Source organism: Hyperoodon ampullatus, assembly GCF_949752795.1.
Source record: "Hyperoodon ampullatus genome assembly, chromosome: 8".
Taxonomy (NCBI): domain Eukaryota; kingdom Metazoa; phylum Chordata; class Mammalia; order Artiodactyla; family Ziphiidae; genus Hyperoodon; species Hyperoodon ampullatus.
This window is the reverse complement of record NC_136921.1, coordinates 86,755,175-86,775,474: the sequence shown is the minus strand read 5'-3', so window position 1 is coordinate 86,775,474 and position 20,300 is coordinate 86,755,175. Positions and strand designations below refer to the sequence as shown.

The following is a 20,300-nucleotide window of genomic DNA, read 5'->3' as shown; positions in this document are numbered from 1 at the left end:
ACTGAAGACTAATAGAAGTTGAGTGTACATAGATGATTTATTACCTTCATGCTACATAATGAATTGTTGAGCTGGAGATGATACTGGATAAGCCAGCCCGTCTTTGGTGATTGACATGAACTATCAGGCCATGTCTCAGCCATCTAGAATTCACATTTTTAGTAAAGGTATTGTACCTCCATGATAATAAATGCCTTCAAAAAGTGCTTCTCAAAACTGGATCTGACGTGACGTACTAGCTAGTTCAGGGGATGTACTTATTTTAAAGTAAAAATTTTTTGAAACAGTAGTGCATTCACGTAGTTCAAAACTCTTAAGAGTTTAAAAGAGCACGCCATAAAAATGTCTCCCTTCTACCCTTCTCCCTTTCCCCCTTAAAGGCAACCGGTATTTATCACTTTTATTTTTATCCTTCTCAAGAGACTTTGCACTTATGCAATAAATAGGTATGCTATAGGAATATATTTAGTGTGTATGAACTGTCAATGTTTATACTTTGCTTCTGGCAAGAATTATTTCTTTAATTTTATTATCTGTCTTTGGAGTCATGAAATTTATGTACTCCACATTATTTCTTTAGAGTCTTTTGCTTTTTGTGTGGCAAGCAGCGCCTGAAGTTTTCTTTTTCTCTCACTAATATGATCTGTGTGAATAGAGAAATACTACTTTTAAACCATAGCTCTTTTTTACCCTCTTTTTTTCTGAAGAAAGATGATCTTAGTATGAGGAGTTTGTTGGTATCTAACAGTTCTTTCTTTCCTGTGTTTTTGCCTGAAGGCGCTTGACTTTGGCAGATATTGAGAGAATAGCCCCATTGGCTGAGGCGGCCTTACCTTTCAACCTGGCAGAACTTCAGAGACAGGTAGGAGGAGTCTCATAAACAGAATCACCTTCAAAAATGCCGAAGTAATATGTACATGACAGCCTCAGGCTCCTGAATCTATGAAAATTAAAAACTGCTTTACAGAAAGACTTAACTTAGCTCAAAGACTACCTTTATAGAACTTTTACCCCTACCCTCACAGAGTATTTTATGGAGCAACTAGATTTATGTTTGTGGTTTTTTTCTTTTAGCTTATTAAGATGAGGAAAATAAGAGTGTAGACATACATGGGCTTGGCTTCCCTCCCCCTAGGAGTAGCAGTTTTTTCCTTTTATTTGTCTAGTGACACTTAAAGATAAGTGTTAAGTTCATTTTGTATCATTAAACTGATATTTATAGGGTTTTTAAAATACAAAACATTCCTTTACTGAAATAAATCTTTCACTGAGAATGTGTCTTACAGATTACAACAATAACACAGGAAAACTGTCTACTTAATGAACCAGAAGGAAAACCTTGATTATTATTACATTTTTGATAATATTAGTTTTTGTTTGAGTGATAAAAACAATAGCTCTGAGTCCTATAAAGTTAATGCAGTCTTATTTCTGGTTTCAAAAATACTGTCTTGGTAGGAAAATAAACCTCATGATATTACCTTGAATAGTGGAATGGAGCAGTTTTTTAAAAATCTGATTTACACTGAAGCCCTCCTTCTGGAGCATTTGGAGGAAGCCTCAGTTGCAGCAATGGTCATATAGTTTTGGTGGGAGGGGGCGGTGAGGGTTATAGGAGGGCTAGTCCTTGTCTAATACACATGAGACCCGTGTCCCTCATGATTCTTTAGGAGACTGTGATGCCCTATGAGGCTAGGAGAGATGGAGAGGGTGTGGGGAGAGTGGGGATGAAGACCGGAGACAAGAAGAGAGAGAAAAAAGCTCCATCGGCATATGCCGTGGAAAGAGACCACGTCTGCGTTTTCTTTACTGCTGCCACACTGTTGAATAGCCACATGTGCTAGTGAAAGATCTAGGTATATAAGTGTGCTTCACTGTGGGAAGTTTCAGTAGCAAATCTTCCTTCTACTTGAACTCCATGGAATGATGATTCTGCCTCTGAAACAAATGAGAATTTCCAGCTTTTCTTTGTATAATAAACAAGAACTTTTGTAGTCAGGTAAGTAAATTGAAAATGTAAAATAATTGCTTTTATATCTACATTTTATGTTAATACTTTGCTTGGTGTGTAATAAAGCTTCCTGTAAATTAAAATATATCTGTAACCCACTGTGATTTAGCCTCTTTAGTAGCAAAAAACTCTTATCTGCTGACAACAAAGTTTCTTTTCATTACACGTTCTCAGATCCTTTAAAAAAAATAGATGGATTTATTCCAATTCATTGATTTATAGTAAAATTTAATAAAATTATTTAAAATTTGAGATGTATTGAAATATTTAAAGAGTTCTTACTGAATTTAATTTCATATATTGTAGTACACATTTATAAACATTTACTCTTGAAGTTTGAAAAATTGCATTTCAAAAGGAGATATTTTTTAGTGTTACAGGTCTATTAATAGAGCTTTCCTTGGGGGTGTCCTTAATATTTGTAACTGGGGAATATCTCATTTAGCTTATTAAAAACAATGTGATGAATTAAAAAACCCACTCATTTCCTCCTTTCTAAGCCTTTCTGCCACTCTTTTTTGTTTCACCTGCCTTTCTTGCCCCTAGCGATTTTCCTGGAGGCCATAAATGAAAGTTGCTTTTGTAATCTTTGGCGCCCTAAGTCTGCATCGCTCATATTTCTGATTCCTTAGGAAGGTGATGTAATTCTGATACTGTTGGAAATGGTTTTGAAGACAGATTCGAAGATGATTTGCCTTCAGTGGCAGCACTGGTGCTTTTTATGCTGGCATGGATGGCCTCAAACCTCTTGTCAGATACTTAGAAAATGGGCAGTGATAAAAACCACTACTAACTCTTCTTACCGTTTGTTTCTGATTGGCATCCAGGATGGTGGTAGAGTGCCTTCTCTGCCTTTTCTCTAACAGTAGGATGGCGCAGGGATCTGCAGTCTCCAGAGAGCATGTAGAGATCCTGGGTGTTCTTACATTGGTCTCAAAGGAGGAAGGTCAGAGACTGTATTATTTTTCCTTTCACATATCAGCTAGATTGGGTAGTCTTATTGCTGAGGGTTAGGAATAGAGAAATAAAGTGAAGATTTTAAATCTATTTTTTTCCTGTAAATTAGGGTAAAAACAACACCTGGGAAAATAAAACTCAAAGAATTCATAAATAATTTTTAGAATTTCTTAGAAATAGATTTATGAAGATTATTTAAGAGGGATTCAAGTTAATATCCCTAGTTACATCCATTGTAATTCTGACCTTTACTGTCCTTGGCATCTGGTACAAGTTTCTGTGGGCCTCACTTTCTCCTTTAGTAAAATTAGTACCTGCAGGTATTTCTAAGAATCCTTTAAGTTCTTGCATTCTGCAAAAGTTACGTGAATCAATAGATTTTTTTCTTTTTCAAAAATTTTAATGTATCTTCCTTTTTCCTTGTAGCATTAAAAGCTATGTAAGGAATATAGGCTAGGACCCAAGTAGAATAATATAAAAATATGCCTAAGTTATTATAGCAAACAAAGTAATAAACTTTCTGCAGTTTTCAGTCTAGAAACAGGTTTTTTCAGTTAACGTAGTTTAGATTTATGAGGCATTCTAAGGCAGCCACATAGACTTCAATTTTAGTGACTGACTTGTTTTTGAAAATTCTCTAAGCCACAGAATTACATTAGTGCTAACCATAACTGTTTCCATGTCACTTCCAGAAGACATTTTTGATTCTCTTATTTTTTCTATACTACCAAATACGAATACATGATTATTTACATTTTGTATGTAGAGTGTTCCTCTATAGGAATTTACTTGAAACTTAGATAAAAAATAGGAAGGAAGGCATGTTTTGTTGTTATCTCAATCTATGAAAGTTGTTATGAAAGCACATGTGCATGATGGAGAATCTGTGAGTTCAGAAGTAGAAGAGGCAGACGTTAAGAACTTGGGGACTGATTATGTAACATCTTTCCTTTCTCAGTTTCCTCATTTATTAAGAAGAGACAGTAGTATCCATCTCATAGGGTTATTGTTAGAATTACATGAGATAATGCACTTACACCTACTAAGCATGCAATAAATGTCAACTGCTATTACAGTTGTTGTTATTGTTGTTAAATATGAAAAAGCTATCTGAGCAAACTCCAAGTTGGGCTCAAATATAGACATGACACAACTGCTTCATCCACCTTCATCCACTTTCCTTAGGTGGAAGGGGATGGGAAGTGAGGAAGAATTATATCTTTGTATTTTCTTCTTTATTGCCTGAAATGTTTTGCTTTTAAAATTTTTGTGCTGGCTGAAATTCTACGTTGTATTTTTTTAAAATTATGACTGATCTATATCATATAGAAAAAAAATTCCCACACCATACTGTACACAAAAGTACGTTCCAGTTGGGATGTTCTAAACTTGAGAGCTTAGAGAAGATAACATAGGAGATTATATTCATAATCGAGAGATAAGCAAAGATTTCACAAACAGGGCACAGAATACCTGTCGTAAAGAAAACGATTAACAACTTGAACTTCATTAAATTTAAGAACCTTTGTTCATTAAAACATATCACTGAAAGGGTGAAAAGACAGGCTACACAAAAGGGAAAGATAAAGGATATCCAAATGGGGAAGGGAAGAGGAGGGGAGGGGAGGGGATGGGAAGTTAGTTCAGCATCATTAGTAAACAGAAAAAAATACACATTAAAACTACAATTAGATGCTGTTTTATACTATCCAGATTGGCCAATATTATACTCTGACAATGGCAAGTGTTGTTTAGGAGGTGGAGGAATGGGAACTGTCAGAAACTTCTGGCATCACAACTTTGGAAACTATTTGGGAGTATCAACTACAATTGAAGAGACATATATCCTGTGACCTGACAATTCCTCTCCCAGGTGTAGTCCCTAACAGGAATAAGTACATATGTTGATTAAAAGGAACATGCAACAATGTATATAGCAGCATTATTTGCAGTAAGTGTCCATAGTAGAATGGGTAAATATGTTGTGGTATAGAGATGACCAATGAGAAAAATGGAAATTTTCAATTGGGTAAAATGGGTTAACTAAAAGGAGGTGGGTTGCAGAGAGAAGAGGATGTGACATTTTTGAAGCATGAAGTGCTTTGGAGGTTAAAGACCAATTCTATCTAGCCCAATGTGAGAATGGGTAGGCAACTTCTTTTTTTTTTCTTTACTGTATACTACGTAATTGCTTTTTCAACTGTATGGGGTAAATTATCTATGATGGACCTGCTTGGGCATATAAATACTTTTTTCTTTTAAGTTTTGTTTCTATGGGAAATTACATTCAAGCTACAGACCACTCACACAAAGAACTTTTGGAATATAAGCTGGCTTGGGTTCTATCAGAACATTATTAGAATGATTTTTCTCTCTGTTTTCTATATAGTATTTCTTAGACAAATAGGAGTTTGTCTCTTTGTGTGTTTTGCATTCTAATGGACCTTCTTGAGAACTTTGTTTTCATGAGTAAAGATAAAGTGTTAAAATCCACTTACTAATTCTTTTCTTTTTTTTGGAACTTTTAACCTCTGTCATCTGCAATAGTTTTACCATAAATGGAAATCTATTCTCAAAAAGGAGGAGATTGGGTTTCTATACTAGTTTTATTTATGTATTTATTAGCCATTTACCTCATTTAAAGTATTAGAATTAAAGTCTTATTACAGTCTCTAACACAATTTAACCTCACCTCTCACTGAGAAAAAAGTATATATCATCACAGCTTTGGGTTTTAATCTTGTTTTATGAGGCCAAGAGTATGGAATTCAAATTCAGGCATATTAAATTCATAGATGTGATTTGCAGACAAAAGAATTTTATTTTCCCTAAGCTTATTTTGCTGTTACAGTCGTACATTTTAGTTGATGTAAAGTCTAGCCTTCCCCTCTCCTGTCACAACCCATGCTCAGTATAAAAGACTTTAGCTTTTCCTTCCTTTTCTTCTGTCCATCAATAGCGTGCCATTTGGAAGAGGCAGTTCTCGTCGTTGGGTTGGCATACTCCATGAAGCGGCTTGATTTGGGCAGGGTGCCTGACTTGTTAACTGACATGATCTTGCCTTATCTAATTCTCATTTATAGGATAAGGTACATTTAACAACCAAGTAAAAGAACTTTCTCCTGTTTCAATGAGCTCTCGAGCCATTTCCTCATTTCCTATCATACACATACGCTTAGGGAGCAGGTGTAAAATCATTTAAGATTTTCAACTCTTATTTTGCTTTGAAAAACACTTAATTAATCTTGTTAAATATCACCTTCATGATCATAATCATAACCTTAAGGAAAAGAGTGCCTTTTCCTTTGGCCCATTTGCTCACGGTAGGTGATCTTCTTAGTGCTGAGATTTTCTTTCAGCCTAAATGCTAAAAAATTCAGTACACAGTCATTAATAGAGATGACAGCTACAGTAGCATTCTACTTATGAATATTCATGAAATGAAATCCATAGCATTAATTATATTAATTTACATACCTGAATATAAGTGAACCATAAGTTATAGTGATAGCTAAGCCTAAAAAAAAAACCCCTTAGTGACTGTATATTGTATTTTTTTTAAAAAATAGAATGCAATTTAATAAGGGCAGAGGTGGCATTTTCAAAAGGCATTTGGGTATTTATAGTTAGAGATGTTTTTAGCTAAGAATTAAAGACAGTATAATCCTACAGTTTTCACAGGATTTTGTAGGGCTTATAAACATTCTTTAAAGGAAGAGCATATAAAGAAAATATATGTTCTTGAATACAGGAGAAAGCTTTTGTATGAGTAAGGGAATTAGTGGTTACTTGATTCTTTCTTTAATTGAGGTATAGGTGATTTACAATATTACATTCCAGGTGTATAACATAGTGATTCAGTATTTTTATAGATTATACTCCATTAAATGTTATTATAAAATAATGACTATATTTCCATGTGCTGTACAATATATTCTTGTTGCTTATTTATTTTATACATAGTAGCTTGTGTCTCTTAATCACTTACCCTGCCTTTGTTTTTAGTTTTTTAAAAAATTTCGTTGATGTGTAGTTGATTTACAATGTTGCGTTTAATTTCTGCTGTACAGCAAAGTGACTGTTATACATATATATATTCCTTTTCATATTCTTTTCCATTATGGTTTATCACAGGATATTGAATATAGTTCCTTGTGCTATACAGTAGGACCTTGTTGTTTATCCATTTTTTAAAAATAAAAACAGGGCTTCCCTGGTGGCGCAGTGGTTGAGAGTCCGCCTGCCGATGCAGGGGACACGGGTTCGTGCCCTGGTCCGGGAGGATCCCACATGCCGCGGAGCGGCTGGGCCCGTGATCCATGGCCGCTGAGCTTGCGCGTCCGGAGCCTGTGCTCCGCAACGGGAGAGGCCACAACAGTGAGAGGCCCGCGTACCGCAAAAAACAAAACAAAAACAAAAACAAAAAAAATAAAAACAATCCCACAGCATTTATTGTCATCTGCTAATAACATAAAGGTGAGCAAAACAATATGAATAAATGCTTTAGAATTACACTTCTAACAAAGGACACCTAAGCAAACTGCATTGCCTTGTCAACAATTTCTCACTTCATTGATCATTTCTAGTTGGAGACACTTTGGAGCAGAATAATGTTATCTCCTTTTAACATGATCCGACCCAGTTGTTTTCTTTTTCTTTTTTTTTTTTGTGGTACGCGGGCCTCTCACTGTTTTAGCCTCTCCCGTTGCGGAGCACAGGCTCCGGATGCACAGGCTCAGCAGCCATGGCTCACGGGCCCAGCCACTCCGCGGCATGTGGGATCTTCCTGCACTGGGGCATGAACCCGTGTCCCCTGCATTGGCAGGCGGACTCTCAACCACTGTGCCACCTGGGAAGCCCGACGCAGTTGTTCTCTTGAGTTTGGTTTAGAATGACTCTCTTCTGCATCATCTAATACGAGGTTCATATACTCATCAAAACCAGTGATACAACCCTGTATCTGCATATTCACTTGCTCTTAAAGCCACACCTGAATCCGAGATATATTTTGCAAGTGTCTGAAGATGAGATTGATGGGCTGCACCATCACCTTTTGCACCTTCTGGCCCTGGCCCTGGTACGCCATGGTGGAAGCTCACAAAGACCACACTATCCCACACACTCTATCTATCTGATATATAATAGTTTACATCCACTAATCCTAAACTCCCAGTTGTCGCCCCTCCCCACCCCCGGCCCCCTTGGCAACCACAAGTCTGTTCTCTATATCTGTGAGTCTGTTTTTGTTTTGTAGATAATGTTCATTTGTTTCGGGGTTTTTGTTTGTTTGTTTGTTTGCTTTTTGCTGTGCCACACGGTGTGCAGAACCGTATTTTCCTGACCAGGGATCAGACCTGTGCCCCCTACAGTGGAAGCATGGAGTCTTAACCACTGGACCACCAGGGAAGGCACTGTGTCGTATTTTAGATTCCACATATCAGTGATATCATATGGCCCATACCCTTATCTTGCCCCTCCCCAATATTTGATTCATATTTGGGACCATAGCTCTTTTTAGTCAGTGAGTTTTAAATTTAACATATTCTTTTGAAAGAAGTCATGAGTGAAAATAATTCATAATCTATGAGAATGGATTTATTTTCACCCAGTTTTGTGACTGAGAAACTTCGATTTCGGAAAAAAAGTTTTATGTGTGCATTTTTAGAAGTTAAAAACATATATACTATATAGGTAGTATAACAGCCGCATTGGTTATAAAAGATTTTAAAATCTAAGCCAAAATGCCATAACTTGAATTTCTTTAAAATATGGACTTGAGGACACGGGGAGGGGGGAAGGATAAGCTGGAACAAAGTGAGAGAGTGGCATGGACATATATACACTACCAAATGTAAAATAGATAGCTAGTGGGAAGCAGCTGCATAGCACAGGGAGATCAGCTCTGTGCTTTGTGACCACCTAGAGGGGTGGGATAGGGAGGGTGGGAGGGAGGGAGATGCAAGAGGGAAGAGATATGGGAACATATGTATATGTATAACTGATTCACTTTGTTATAAAGCAGCAACTATCACACCATTGTAAAGCAATTATACTCCAATAAAGATGTAAAAAAAAAATGTGATGTTGAACATCATCTTTACCTCAGAGATACAGATTGCGTTCGTTTTCAACTGGATTGTCTTTGAAACAGAGTATCAGAATTAACTCATTACCCTCATTGTGTTCAATCAATATTTGAAAAACTAACTGAAGCATATTCAGTTAATATAATATTTTAAAGCGATACCGAGAAGGGTTTTGCATTAATAAATGCAAAATAAAATTTTAAAAAATCATTTTATTTCATCTCATTCTTTTATAATTTCTATTTTTGTATGTTTAGATGTATATTATATGTAATTTAATAATATATATTAGATTTTTATGTATATAATTAGTACAGTAAAACATGCATATAATTTATAAATGAAGTCATATATTGGAGTTAAGTGCTTACAATCTTTGCCTGGCAGGAGTGTTCAGTTATAATGGAGAATGCAGTGGAGTGACAAGGGCCATTGCTCTGCTTATTCCCTATTTCACAGTGAGACCTTTGGCAAGTCTCCTGTCCTGTCCATAGTGTGGCCCTCTTACCTTTGTATGTATAATGGACTGACTGGCAAAATAGTACAGTGTGGTCTCACTGTGGGTAGAAATTGCTGAGAGTAAGCATCCTTCCATGGTCTCACAAGGGAATTTATTTACAGAAGATTGAAAAACACTGGACCCCTGAGGGCTGCATCAGGGCAACAGTCCTGAGTGCTTGGTCAAGTACTTTCACCTTTTGGGGGACAACAAATCTCTAAACAGTCTAAAGTTAGTATTATTATCATAGTAATAAATGGAACAAAAAATATCTTTGTGGACGGCATATTTTTTGCTGTTCTGTGAATGAGTCAAAATTAGGCTTATACTCAAGGTTTTGTTAAAATATTCTACTCTTTCCCTTATTAAATTTCAAATAAAATGTCAATATTAAATTGTTAATTGCTCACTTTTGTTACAGCATGTAGATCAAACATAATGGATGGCCATGCAGTTGCTTGGGCTAACTTGCTAGGAAAAAATGTATTCCCTACAAAATCATGATTATGTCTTTGTGCAGTTTTTCGCCTTTTTTTATGATGGTTTCTTCCATGTATTAAATTCAGTTTTGGATGTGATAGATGTATGCTTTCACCTAATTTCATTATAATAAAGTTGGTATATTGGGACAGTTGACATTTATAAAATATGTAGTGATTTTGTTTGAAGTAATGGTGTTTGACTAATTGCCAGATTTTCCAAGGGTTTCTTATTGACTTTTCATCAAACATTACTTATTTTCCTTCACTATAGAATATATTGAACCACAACACTATGACAGGCATAATGAGCTTTTAAAGGTCTCTGCCTACGGAGATCACAATCAAACATTAAATATTTAGATATCACATGCTTTTGTTCAAAGAGAAATGATGCTTACTGTGGTGCAAAATTTACAAAACAAGAAGACAGATAAAACCTTTCTATAGGCTGCTTCCCAAATTGTTTATAAATATCTGGTTTTGCCATATTTAGCTTCCTTAATTGAACTCTGAAGAGATTGTACAAATGAAAGCAAATGAGAGTAGACTAGCTTACTTTTTTCTTTCCTTTAGATTTTAGGCAAGGAGTCCCTCTCCATTAAATTATTCTAAATTATTCTAGTGAGAGTATCTAAACATTTTTATTATGCTGTGTTTTGAAAGCTCATTCAAGTTGCTATTTTTCAAGTTTTCTTATGATAAAGCAGTATTTTATTCCTTCATTTCAGACTGTTTATACACATAACTGTTATTTTCATAATGAAAATATTAAAGAACAAGACTGACACACTACTATAGACAGATTATTTCAAGTCCTTTATGCTGTGGGATACCAGTGAAATAACATTCTGAACCACAATAGGTTTTTCCCATTAGCTTTATTTTCAACATAGATTTTATGTTAGAACTACAAATGTGGCTAGGACAGTGGTTCTCAACCTAACTACACAGCAGAATGATTTGAAGCCTTTTAAAAATTTATAAACCCCAGGCCTCAGGGATATATATTTTAAGGTCCCTCAGGTGTTTCCTTTGCGTAGGCAGAGTTGAGGAATACACAGGTCTAGGAGAGCAAATGCTCGGTAGCATAGGTGAGAAATACTATACTTATCTATTGATAACCTCAGTGGTTGAGCTTCAAAGCCACAAATAAAGGGGCAAAGGCTCTGAACCCTTGAAATAGCAGCTATTGAAGTTTTTCACTTTAGCCCAAAAGAGAAGTCCTTGACCTTGCTTTACATATAATCCTCACAATTCTAGTTATGTGATTTCTCCAGCCCTGACAGATGAGAAGCGGCAAAATCAAACTAGGAGGCTGTTGGTAAAAGAAGTAATAGTTGTCAAGCGTGGGAAGATAGTACAAACAGCTGCATTAGATCTTGATGCAGAAATTGATGGACGTATGAATATGTTGACCTTCAGTCATTAGAGGTGGAAAATTATGATCAATATTATCTGATTTAGTAATCGCGATAGTTTTTATACATTTTAGAAAGATTTTAAAATTTTAAGTTGGTTAAAGAAGGGGGAAATGATTTTAAACCTGAAATATTTACTTACCTGGAAGATTCACTTCTGTAGGATGATAGTGTATTCCCAAGTAGTAGCAGATAAATGAGGCATTAATAGGCTCGTGCAAATGGGGGGAAAAAGCTACTGAGTCTATTTGGCCAGATATGGTTTTTAAATGCTAATAATAGAAGTATCTATTTCAAAATCTTAACACAGCCAAATTATAGTTTTTTTCATTCGCCATATGCTTTTCCAAAATTTTTTACATGTTTTCTTCTTCCCCACAGCAATCTCACAGTTTAGGCAGGCCTGTCTGGCTCCAGATTGCCGAGTCTGCTTACAGATTCACTCTGGGCTCAATTGCTGGAGGTGAGTGACATGTCTATGTGCTGTTTCAAGCTTGCGTTCATGTAATATTATCTCACTAGACCGGGACAGATCAGCAAAGGTTCAGTTCATTGTTCCCAAGGGTCACGACTGCAGGGCTTTCTGAAGTATTCTTTATTTTTACCTACGATCAGAGGACTTGTCATAGCACGGCCATGCCCCCTCTGGCTCCAGTCTGTCTTCAACACAAAACCTCTGTAATCATGTGAAAGTCTTGGATGCGTGCTGCACTCCCCTTAATTATACTGGTTAAAGCCAGTACGAAGAAATGGAGAATAAGACTGTGTTTCTGGTGTTAGGAGTGAGGGCAGGTAAGAGATCAAGATTTGGGGTACAAATCCCAGAACCTTATGAAATAAAACAACCTCTCAAAGTGATTCGCTTTTGCTTTTCTGCTTGTTTCCCCCCTACCTCATCTTTTACTGGCTGAAGAATATCTAGACTTGAAGGTTATTTGTTAAAATGAACCTCTCTTCCCTGCTCCTGGGCAAAATTTGAGAGGCTTTTTTTGCTTAAATCTCTCCATAGAAAATGTATAAAAAATCTGAAGTTGCTTTATTGAGAAGAACCTAGTAGTGTGATTAAAATACTTATGATTTTTCAAAAGAAGCCTAAACTGATGAAACTATTATTTTTACTTTTCAATCTGTTTTAGAAGTTGTAAAGCATGTTTTAGTTTTCAACAGTTGAAAAATATAATACTCTAATTCATGTTATAAATTTTTCAGTCCCTGAGAAATTCTAAAGCCTGGGCTTTTTTTTTTTTTTTATAAACCGAATGCTGTAAGTAGGGGGAGGGTCATGTTGAGATTTGGTTCCAATATTATAGTTGTAACTAAGGTTAATTTACCAAAATGCTGTAGTAAACTAAATTTTAAAATTGCAGCCACCTATGTGTAGATATATAGTTATTTTAAGAGGTAACTTGTATAATATGTAGGCATTTAATGGAAAATATAAAGAAATGTGTTATATATAAGAGTTTAATGTTTTTAAAGGAAATTGAGTGTTGATTATCTAATGTTGGTGATGACTTGAAAATCCATTACAGTTGTTCTCTGAAGCAGCTGTCTTTATGGATCCCGGTGGTTGCTAGCCTGTGATCCTTCAGCTGTGTATGGAAGAAGGGAAAATTACGTAAAATCTCTTTTGCGAGGATATATACTGTGTTCTGTTTTCTAGTCCTTTGATTTAGAGATTTGTTGTCCTTACAGATTCTCCGTTTAATTGTGCTCTCTTTTAAGCCTTACAATTGTTTCATTTGTAGCTGTGGGAGCCACCGCAGTGTACCCAATAGACCTGGTGAAGACCCGCATGCAGAATCAGCGTGGCACCGGCTCCGTTGTCGGGGAGCTGATGTACAAAAACAGCTTTGACTGTTTTAAGAAAGTCTTGCGTTATGAGGGCTTCTTTGGACTCTACCGGGGTGAGCAAGCAGATCTCAGCTGCTGAAGTTAGTGAGTTTATCTCACCAGCAGCAGGTTTCAGACTCAACTGATTGTGAAAATCAGTGCGCAGCCTTTTCAGACAGACTAGGGCTGTTTCTCTCTTTTTATTTCCTCCTTGCTCATTTCCCTTTTTACATTCTTGCTGGTAACTAGCAATATTAGTCTGCAGACAAGTTCTTTATTTCTTCTTCCTGCAATCTAAAGCCTGCGTTTTCCCCAGCATGGGTCTATGGTGGTCACCATGCTCTTACAAACTAAGGCACATGTCTGCAGGTGGAATACGAGGATGACAGCTAAGAAATAGAGAGCTTCTTTTCTCAAAGAATTAGAGAGGAGAAATATATCTCTCCTCTGTGAAATAGAAACCAGGCTGCCACTTGAAGGTGAGTGTACACTCTATCTGTTTGTTTCACCTGAAAGAAATATTGCACATTTTTGTCTCTTCCAAGGAGACCAGTGAGTCATCTGAAGGTTAAAAAAAAAAAAGAAAGAAAGAAAAGAAAACCTTTTTGCTCCAAGTCTCATTCTTGCTCCTTTTCTCCCTGTAGTTCAGAGGCACTGAGTGGAAGCAGAGAGATTTTCTTTTGCAGGGAATGTTACCACCAACTCTAAGCTGAGCACACTGCTGTCAGCATCAGAGGCAGCAAGCCCCATGCAGAATCCTCCCCACCCCCATCGGCTTTGTAGGAACTTGTTCTCTTAGGAGAGGGAGACTTTCATGTACATGTTTTCACATTAGAATTTAGGGTTTCCTTTGGGAGGGAGATTAATTTTTTAATCCCTTTGGGCACCACTTAGAATTCTTCGAAAAACTTTCTACATGCTCAATTCCAGGGCATTTATGTAATTTACTGTACTTGTTTGTTTGCACACACAGTCCCATTAATCCTGAGCTCATTCTGAGCTCTGCTGAACTGTTTGGTTTAGAACCTCTTCCTCGGAAAGAAAAACTGGGCCTGAGCAAAGCTTTATGCTCATGACCAGGAGGAAAAACACTTCTGATTGGCATTATGTGCAGATACTCAAGTGAAAATGTAGTTCTAATATACTTATACTTGCAGGAGAGGGTCCTGAGGATGTTCATTTTGGGCACTGTGTATAGAACAAGAGAAGAGAGTTGTTCTGGAATCAAACTAGGCTCAATACCCTGCCCCTGAGAAAGAATGTGATGAATTTTATTCAGATATGCAGAACTCTAGCCCGTCTGAATTCTAGCTGTACGACATTTACTCCATGGGAAGAGGTGTGCATTGTTAGAATGCAGATCTGTGCATATGAGTGCTTGTTTTAGACAATATTAAACACTGCATATCTAGATTTTATTTAATAGGGAATCTGAAGGTTAAGTGGCACTACGGTGGTTTTCTTCTTTGACATCTCCAGTCTTTCTTTGTTGAGTAAGAATCTTTCTTCTTCCTTGGTATACTTTAAAAGAGAAGGAACCTAGACATACACCACACAGTTTAGCCTTCTCAATGGATGGATGCTTACAGAAGATTTCATTTGGGAGAGATATCATGTTAATTAAATGGGTCCAATATAGCAAGTTGGGGGTGGAGGGTGTGAAGGGATCATTAGCTTGATTCAGAATGTGAGCTGATAAAATCAGTCCTTTAAGTGAGAGATTGTAGGAGTCCTGTACCTGAACACTGTGATTGTTGAGATTGTCATATATTGCTTAGAAGTGGTCCATTATTTTGTCAGATGATTGACAAAATTATTGACAGATTAGCCTAAATTTCTTTATAGTCAACAATGATAAAATGACATAAATCAGTACTTTATTAAAATTCCGTGAGCCTTATTGAGGCAAGTAGTAAAACAAACACACATGCTGACACCGTTGTATGGGAGTCAGATTAAAAGTAATAGGGCCTGATAATCATGAGAGTTAGAAAGTTAAGACTGCCATCTGCTGATTTATTCTTTTAAATCAGTTTGCTACCCATTAAAGGTGTGTGCACATTTGTGTTTGTCACTGATAATTCAGTTTGACTGACAGTAGGCTGTATGTACGATTACTTGCTGGCTCTCAACTTGTAGAAAATCACTCAGCAGTATCCTCAAAGTAGGCTTAAGATCAGCAGCGAGCATGCAAACACATACATAACTTCCCCTTGGCTGGGTGATTTAAAGGATATAGTATGTTTATTGTTAGCATCTTTAAAAGATGTATGCAAAAAATGTATTTTAACGATTTGGATAATCTGTGTGCTTTAGAAAGTTGAGCCCTATGAATAGCTACAGATGTTAAGTTGTTTATATATTTTTTCTTTTGCAGCCAGCCTGGAAAATTTAACTTTCTAAGAATAATGATTTCCTTTGTTTTAGGAGAAATCTTTTGAAATGTCTTAAGTTTGACATATATTAGCAAATAGGCTAACAATGGGCTGTTTTTGCTTGTAGAAGATACCCATTAAATGTTACTTAAAACTGCATTTTTCTTTGCAGTTTTGGCTTTCTTTTAAATAAATGAGTACCGAATTCTGGGTTTCTGTAAAGAGAAAATGATGGGAGTGGTTTTCTGTAATAGCCAAGCCACTGTATGCTATTACGCAGGTAGCATCATTTGTGGCAAAATCTGGGTCTACTTAACAGGACACTTTGCAGAGCTTTTCCAAGCATACAACATTGGCTTCTCTAAAGTGTCTGTGTATGTTAGTATGTTGTTGGTTGTAAAGGGAGGTAATCTGGTTTCACTGCTATTGGCAGTGTTCTGGGAGTAGACAAGATCCATGTGTTCCATTCCTTCCTCATACTTTTTGGGAAGTGTTAGATAACCAGGCTTTAAAGGAGGCATGCTTAAGAAAAGGATTTATAGGCTCAAGAAGTATAACATTGTTTTGACATGAATAATTATTATATACATATGCATAGTTTTTAGGATAAGCCACTTTTCCCATTTTAATAAAAACCCTAAAATGTTTGATGGGTAAATAATATGGGGAAAACCACCTTGTTGGGCTTGTATATTCACGTCTAGTACCTCTATACTGCTAACAATTCTCTCTGTTTACCTAGGTCTGATACCACAACTTATAGGGGTTGCTCCAGAAAAGGCCATTAAACTGACTGTAAGTTTCTTTCTCATTGAATTTATGTCATTTGTTTAGATTATCATTAAGCCAAAAGTGAAACCTTATGCTGGTAAGACTAGCACACTATCAAGGCACTTGTAAAATTTTAAACTTATTTGTAGTCATTTGCTAATTTTAAATTTTATATGAGACAAATATTTTGCTGATTTGGGAAAACCAGTAATGTACCACTAAAGGTAATGATTGGGAATTCTGGTTAACTGATGTTGTCTTTCTAATTAGGTCAATGATTTTGTCCGGGACAAATTTACCAGGAGAGATGGCTCCATTCCACTTTTAGCAGAAATCCTTGCTGGAGGTTGTGTAAGTATTAATACTGATGATTTCTCATGGCAAATATGTTCCTTAGGATTTTTGCACACTGGATATACTATCTGAGTGACATGCCCCCTGAACTCAAGGGACTCTAAGCAGATTTTCTCAGTGATAATAAGGAATGATTTTTAAAATTTCATTGCATAATCTCACTGGTTTTGAGGCAGAAAAGAGGTATTTTTGTAGAGGTAGTATTCTTAGAAGCTCCTAAAACTTTACCTTTTACACTTTTTAGAGTTCTAATTCTGTTTCTTTTTAAATACCACAGAAAACAGAATAGTGGATAAAGTTACCCTATATTTATATTGACTGGAACTTTAAAATAAGTGTGAGGTGACTGATTAATTGGACCCTTGTATTTTAGGTGTAGGATTGAGTAAGCCATTGTGGTATGATTATAATTTTCCTCCTTTTAGGGACCAGAGCAAACAACCATAACTATGTTGAAGCTATTGACAATTCTGAACTCAGAGATTCTGTCTTTAAAGTGTGAGCATGACATTGGATTTAGACTAATTCTCAAATCTAAGTTTGCAGCTCAACTCATCTTATTTGTGGTGTTCCTTTCACATTTGGTAGTACATGATTTTTTTAAAGATTTATTTAGTCCATTTTGTCCCTGAAACCCTTAATGACTTCCAGTTGACTTGGCTGACAGTCTTGGCTAAACCCTCCTCAGTTGCTTGTGGAACCTGAGGTGATGAGGTCAGTGACCATTGCAGCTTTTAATTCAGAGGAGATTCCCTGAGGGTCAGAGAGAGAGGGTGCTCTGGATTCTCCTTCATGATATTTGTCAGCCTGGCACATACCTGGGTCCTCATCTTTCTGCAACCAAAGTTCTTATGGAAGAGGTAGCTTGGCGCATTCTCTTTGTGTGTGTGTGCGTGCGCACACAGGTGTGTACTTGTGCATTTGCCGCTATACCTGCACACATGCCCAAGTGCATTCTCAGGGAGAAAACTCATGTCTTTGGCTAACTTTTTTCATGGAGGACAAATAATGGACATAGACTAAGACCTTTGCTTAGTTCTTACTGTTGTTTCTCCTCTTCCTTTGCCCCAATTAGATGCTGTAAGTGTTTTTCTTCTAATGAAAGAACCATTGCGTATCATAAATATTCTTTTTCTCAGTGGTTTTAGTTTTAATTTGGTTAAGAAATTTCCTAACTCAGCTTTGCCGCAACACTGTGTACATTTGTCAGAAATCTTCCAAGTCATGCTCTCTGTGTTCCATGTAGCTAATTATTTGTTTCCATTTGTGATATCCAGAGGTTTTTGCCCATGAGCCTGACTTGTTCCCTTGTCTGACATGTGACCTAAGTGGTTAAATTATAATCAGGTATTTGGTTCCTTTGTTCTTCCTAGGTATTGACCCTGTTTCTAGGTTTGAACTTTGGGAATTTCTCTTGAAGTCTGGGGTGCCTCGAGGGTTGTGCTGACAGTCTAAATCTCTTCCTTAAGAGATTTATTTCTGGAAGCTTTGACTCATTTCTGGACGCTTCAATGGATTGTCTAGCTGGAAATTGACAGCGTGAAAAATAGGCAGGTTGGGCTATAGGAGGATGATTAGGTTGTATGCAGTTCTTCACCACAAACACTTTCTGCTTCCCTCTTTCCTCTACATATCTTCATTTCAGGGAGGAAAGAAAATGTAAATTATTGAGTTTCTACTGGTGAATTCAATCACACTACAGTATAAATGATTGTTAAAGCACAATCTGCTACTTCTCCCGAAAGTCTACATATTTCAACAGAGAATAACCTTAAACAAAAAGGATGAGTCTCTGCTGATAGAATATCAGGCACCGTGGAATATAGGAATACTCTTTTTGCTGAATGAAACATGGTAAGCAGCCACCAGATAAACACTAGGAAGAGTGGCTGCCCATGAGGCTGATCAGGAGAACCCAACCCTCAGGATCCTGGGTACGGGTGGTGATAGAATGTGGAGTGTCCTGTGGGTGTTTGGCTGAATGCTGTCAGTGCCACCAGGTGAGAGGAGTGCAGCTGTTTTTCCAAACATCACTCAATTTTAAAGATGTATTGGGTTGGCCAAAAAGTCCCTTTGGTTTTTAAGTAAAAATAAAAGACACGTTTTTCATTTTCACCAAGAACTTTGTTGAACAATGAATTCACCCTTTTGTCCCACTACCTTCTGCCATTTTTCAGGCAACTTCATGATTCCATCTTCCCAAAACTTTTTATCTTTTTGAGCAAAGAACTGTTCCAGGTGCCTTTTACAGTCTTACAGAGAACTGAAATTTTTTCCATTAAGAGAATTTTATAAAGACCTAAATAAATGGAAATCTGAAGGTGCAATGTCTGGTGAATACGGCGGATGAATCAGAACTTCCCAGCCAAGCTGTACCAGTTTTTGCCTGGTCATCAAAGAAACATATGGTCTTGCGTTATCCTGTTGGAAGATTATGCCTTTTCTGTTGACTAATTCTAGATGCTTTTTGTCGAGTGCTGCTTTCAGTTGGTCTAATTGGGAGCAGTACTTGTTGGAATTAATCGTTTGGTTTTCCAGAAGGAGCTCATAATAGAGGACTCCCTTCCAATCCCACCATATACACAACATCACCTTCTTTGGATGAAGACTGGCCTTTGGTGTGGTTGGTGGTGGTTCATTTCGCTTGCCCCACAATCTCTTCCATTCCACATTATTGTACAGTATCCACTTTTCATCACCCATCACAATTTGTGTTAAAAACAAACGTTTTCATTACGTTTGAGTAGAGAACTGCATGCGGAAATACGGTCAAGAAGGTTTTTTTCGCTTAACTTACCTGGAACCCAAGCATCAAAGCGATTAACATAACTAAGCTGGTGCAAATGATTTTCAGTGCTTGATTTGGTTATTTTTAGTATGTCGGCTATCTCCTGCATGGTATAATGTTGATTGTTCTCAGTGTCTCGATTTGATCTTATCCACTTCAACTGCTCTACCCGACCATGGAGCATCGTCCAGAGAGAAATCTCCAGCACGAAACTTTGCAAACCACTTTTGACATGCTCAATCAGTCACAGCACCTTCTTCATACACTGCACAAATCTTTTTTTGCGTTTCAGTTACGTTTTTACCTGTCTTGAAATAATAAATAAAGCATAATAGGCCGAAAATGTTGCTTTTTTTCTTCCATCTTCAATATTAAAATGCCTACACAAAAATTCACCAATTTTGATAAGTCTTTTTTTAAATGCATGCTGATATGACAGCTGTCACTTACAATCTAACGAAATTATTTTGAGTGACGTTAAAGGCAACTAAGTGCTACTAGAGCCATCTTACGGAGAAAACTGAACAAACATTTTTGCCAACCCAATACCTAATGTGTTGACCTAATGCAGATTAATTCAGAAGAAATGGCTCAAACTGAGCAGTTAGTATTGACTTTATAGATTTTTTTTCCATAGCAGAAGAATCAGCTAGGACTAGGGTCTTGAGTTCCCTACATATGGGAGGGAAATTCTACTGCTCTGAAAATGACTGTGCCGTCCTTTAG

At 36.8% G+C, this 20,300-nt stretch overlaps 1 protein-coding gene and 1 pseudogene across 2 annotated transcripts in view; one reads left to right on the top strand and one right to left on the bottom strand.

The window, feature by feature from the left end:
• SLC25A12 (solute carrier family 25 member 12) overlaps window positions 1–20,300 on the top strand; it is a gene marked incomplete at its 3' end in the record, with an annotated part of 91,862 nt that overhangs the window by 52,322 nt on the left and 19,240 nt on the right. Inside the window, exons 9-13 of the mRNA XM_079710727.1 lie at window positions 778–862; window positions 11,835–11,916; window positions 13,202–13,360; window positions 16,404–16,456; window positions 16,703–16,783. Coding sequence (XP_079566853.1) covers window positions 778–862; window positions 11,835–11,916; window positions 13,202–13,360; window positions 16,404–16,456; window positions 16,703–16,783 — 460 coding nt within the window. The remainder of the gene's footprint in view (window positions 1–777; window positions 863–11,834; window positions 11,917–13,201; window positions 13,361–16,403; window positions 16,457–16,702; window positions 16,784–20,300) is intronic.
• Window positions 7,551–8,054, bottom strand: LOC307056946 (small nuclear ribonucleoprotein E-like; annotated as a pseudogene). The gene is made up of 2 exons: window positions 7,810–8,054; window positions 7,551–7,623 (listed from the first exon to the last, which is right to left on the bottom strand). The product of its transcript is annotated as a small nuclear ribonucleoprotein E-like (transcript).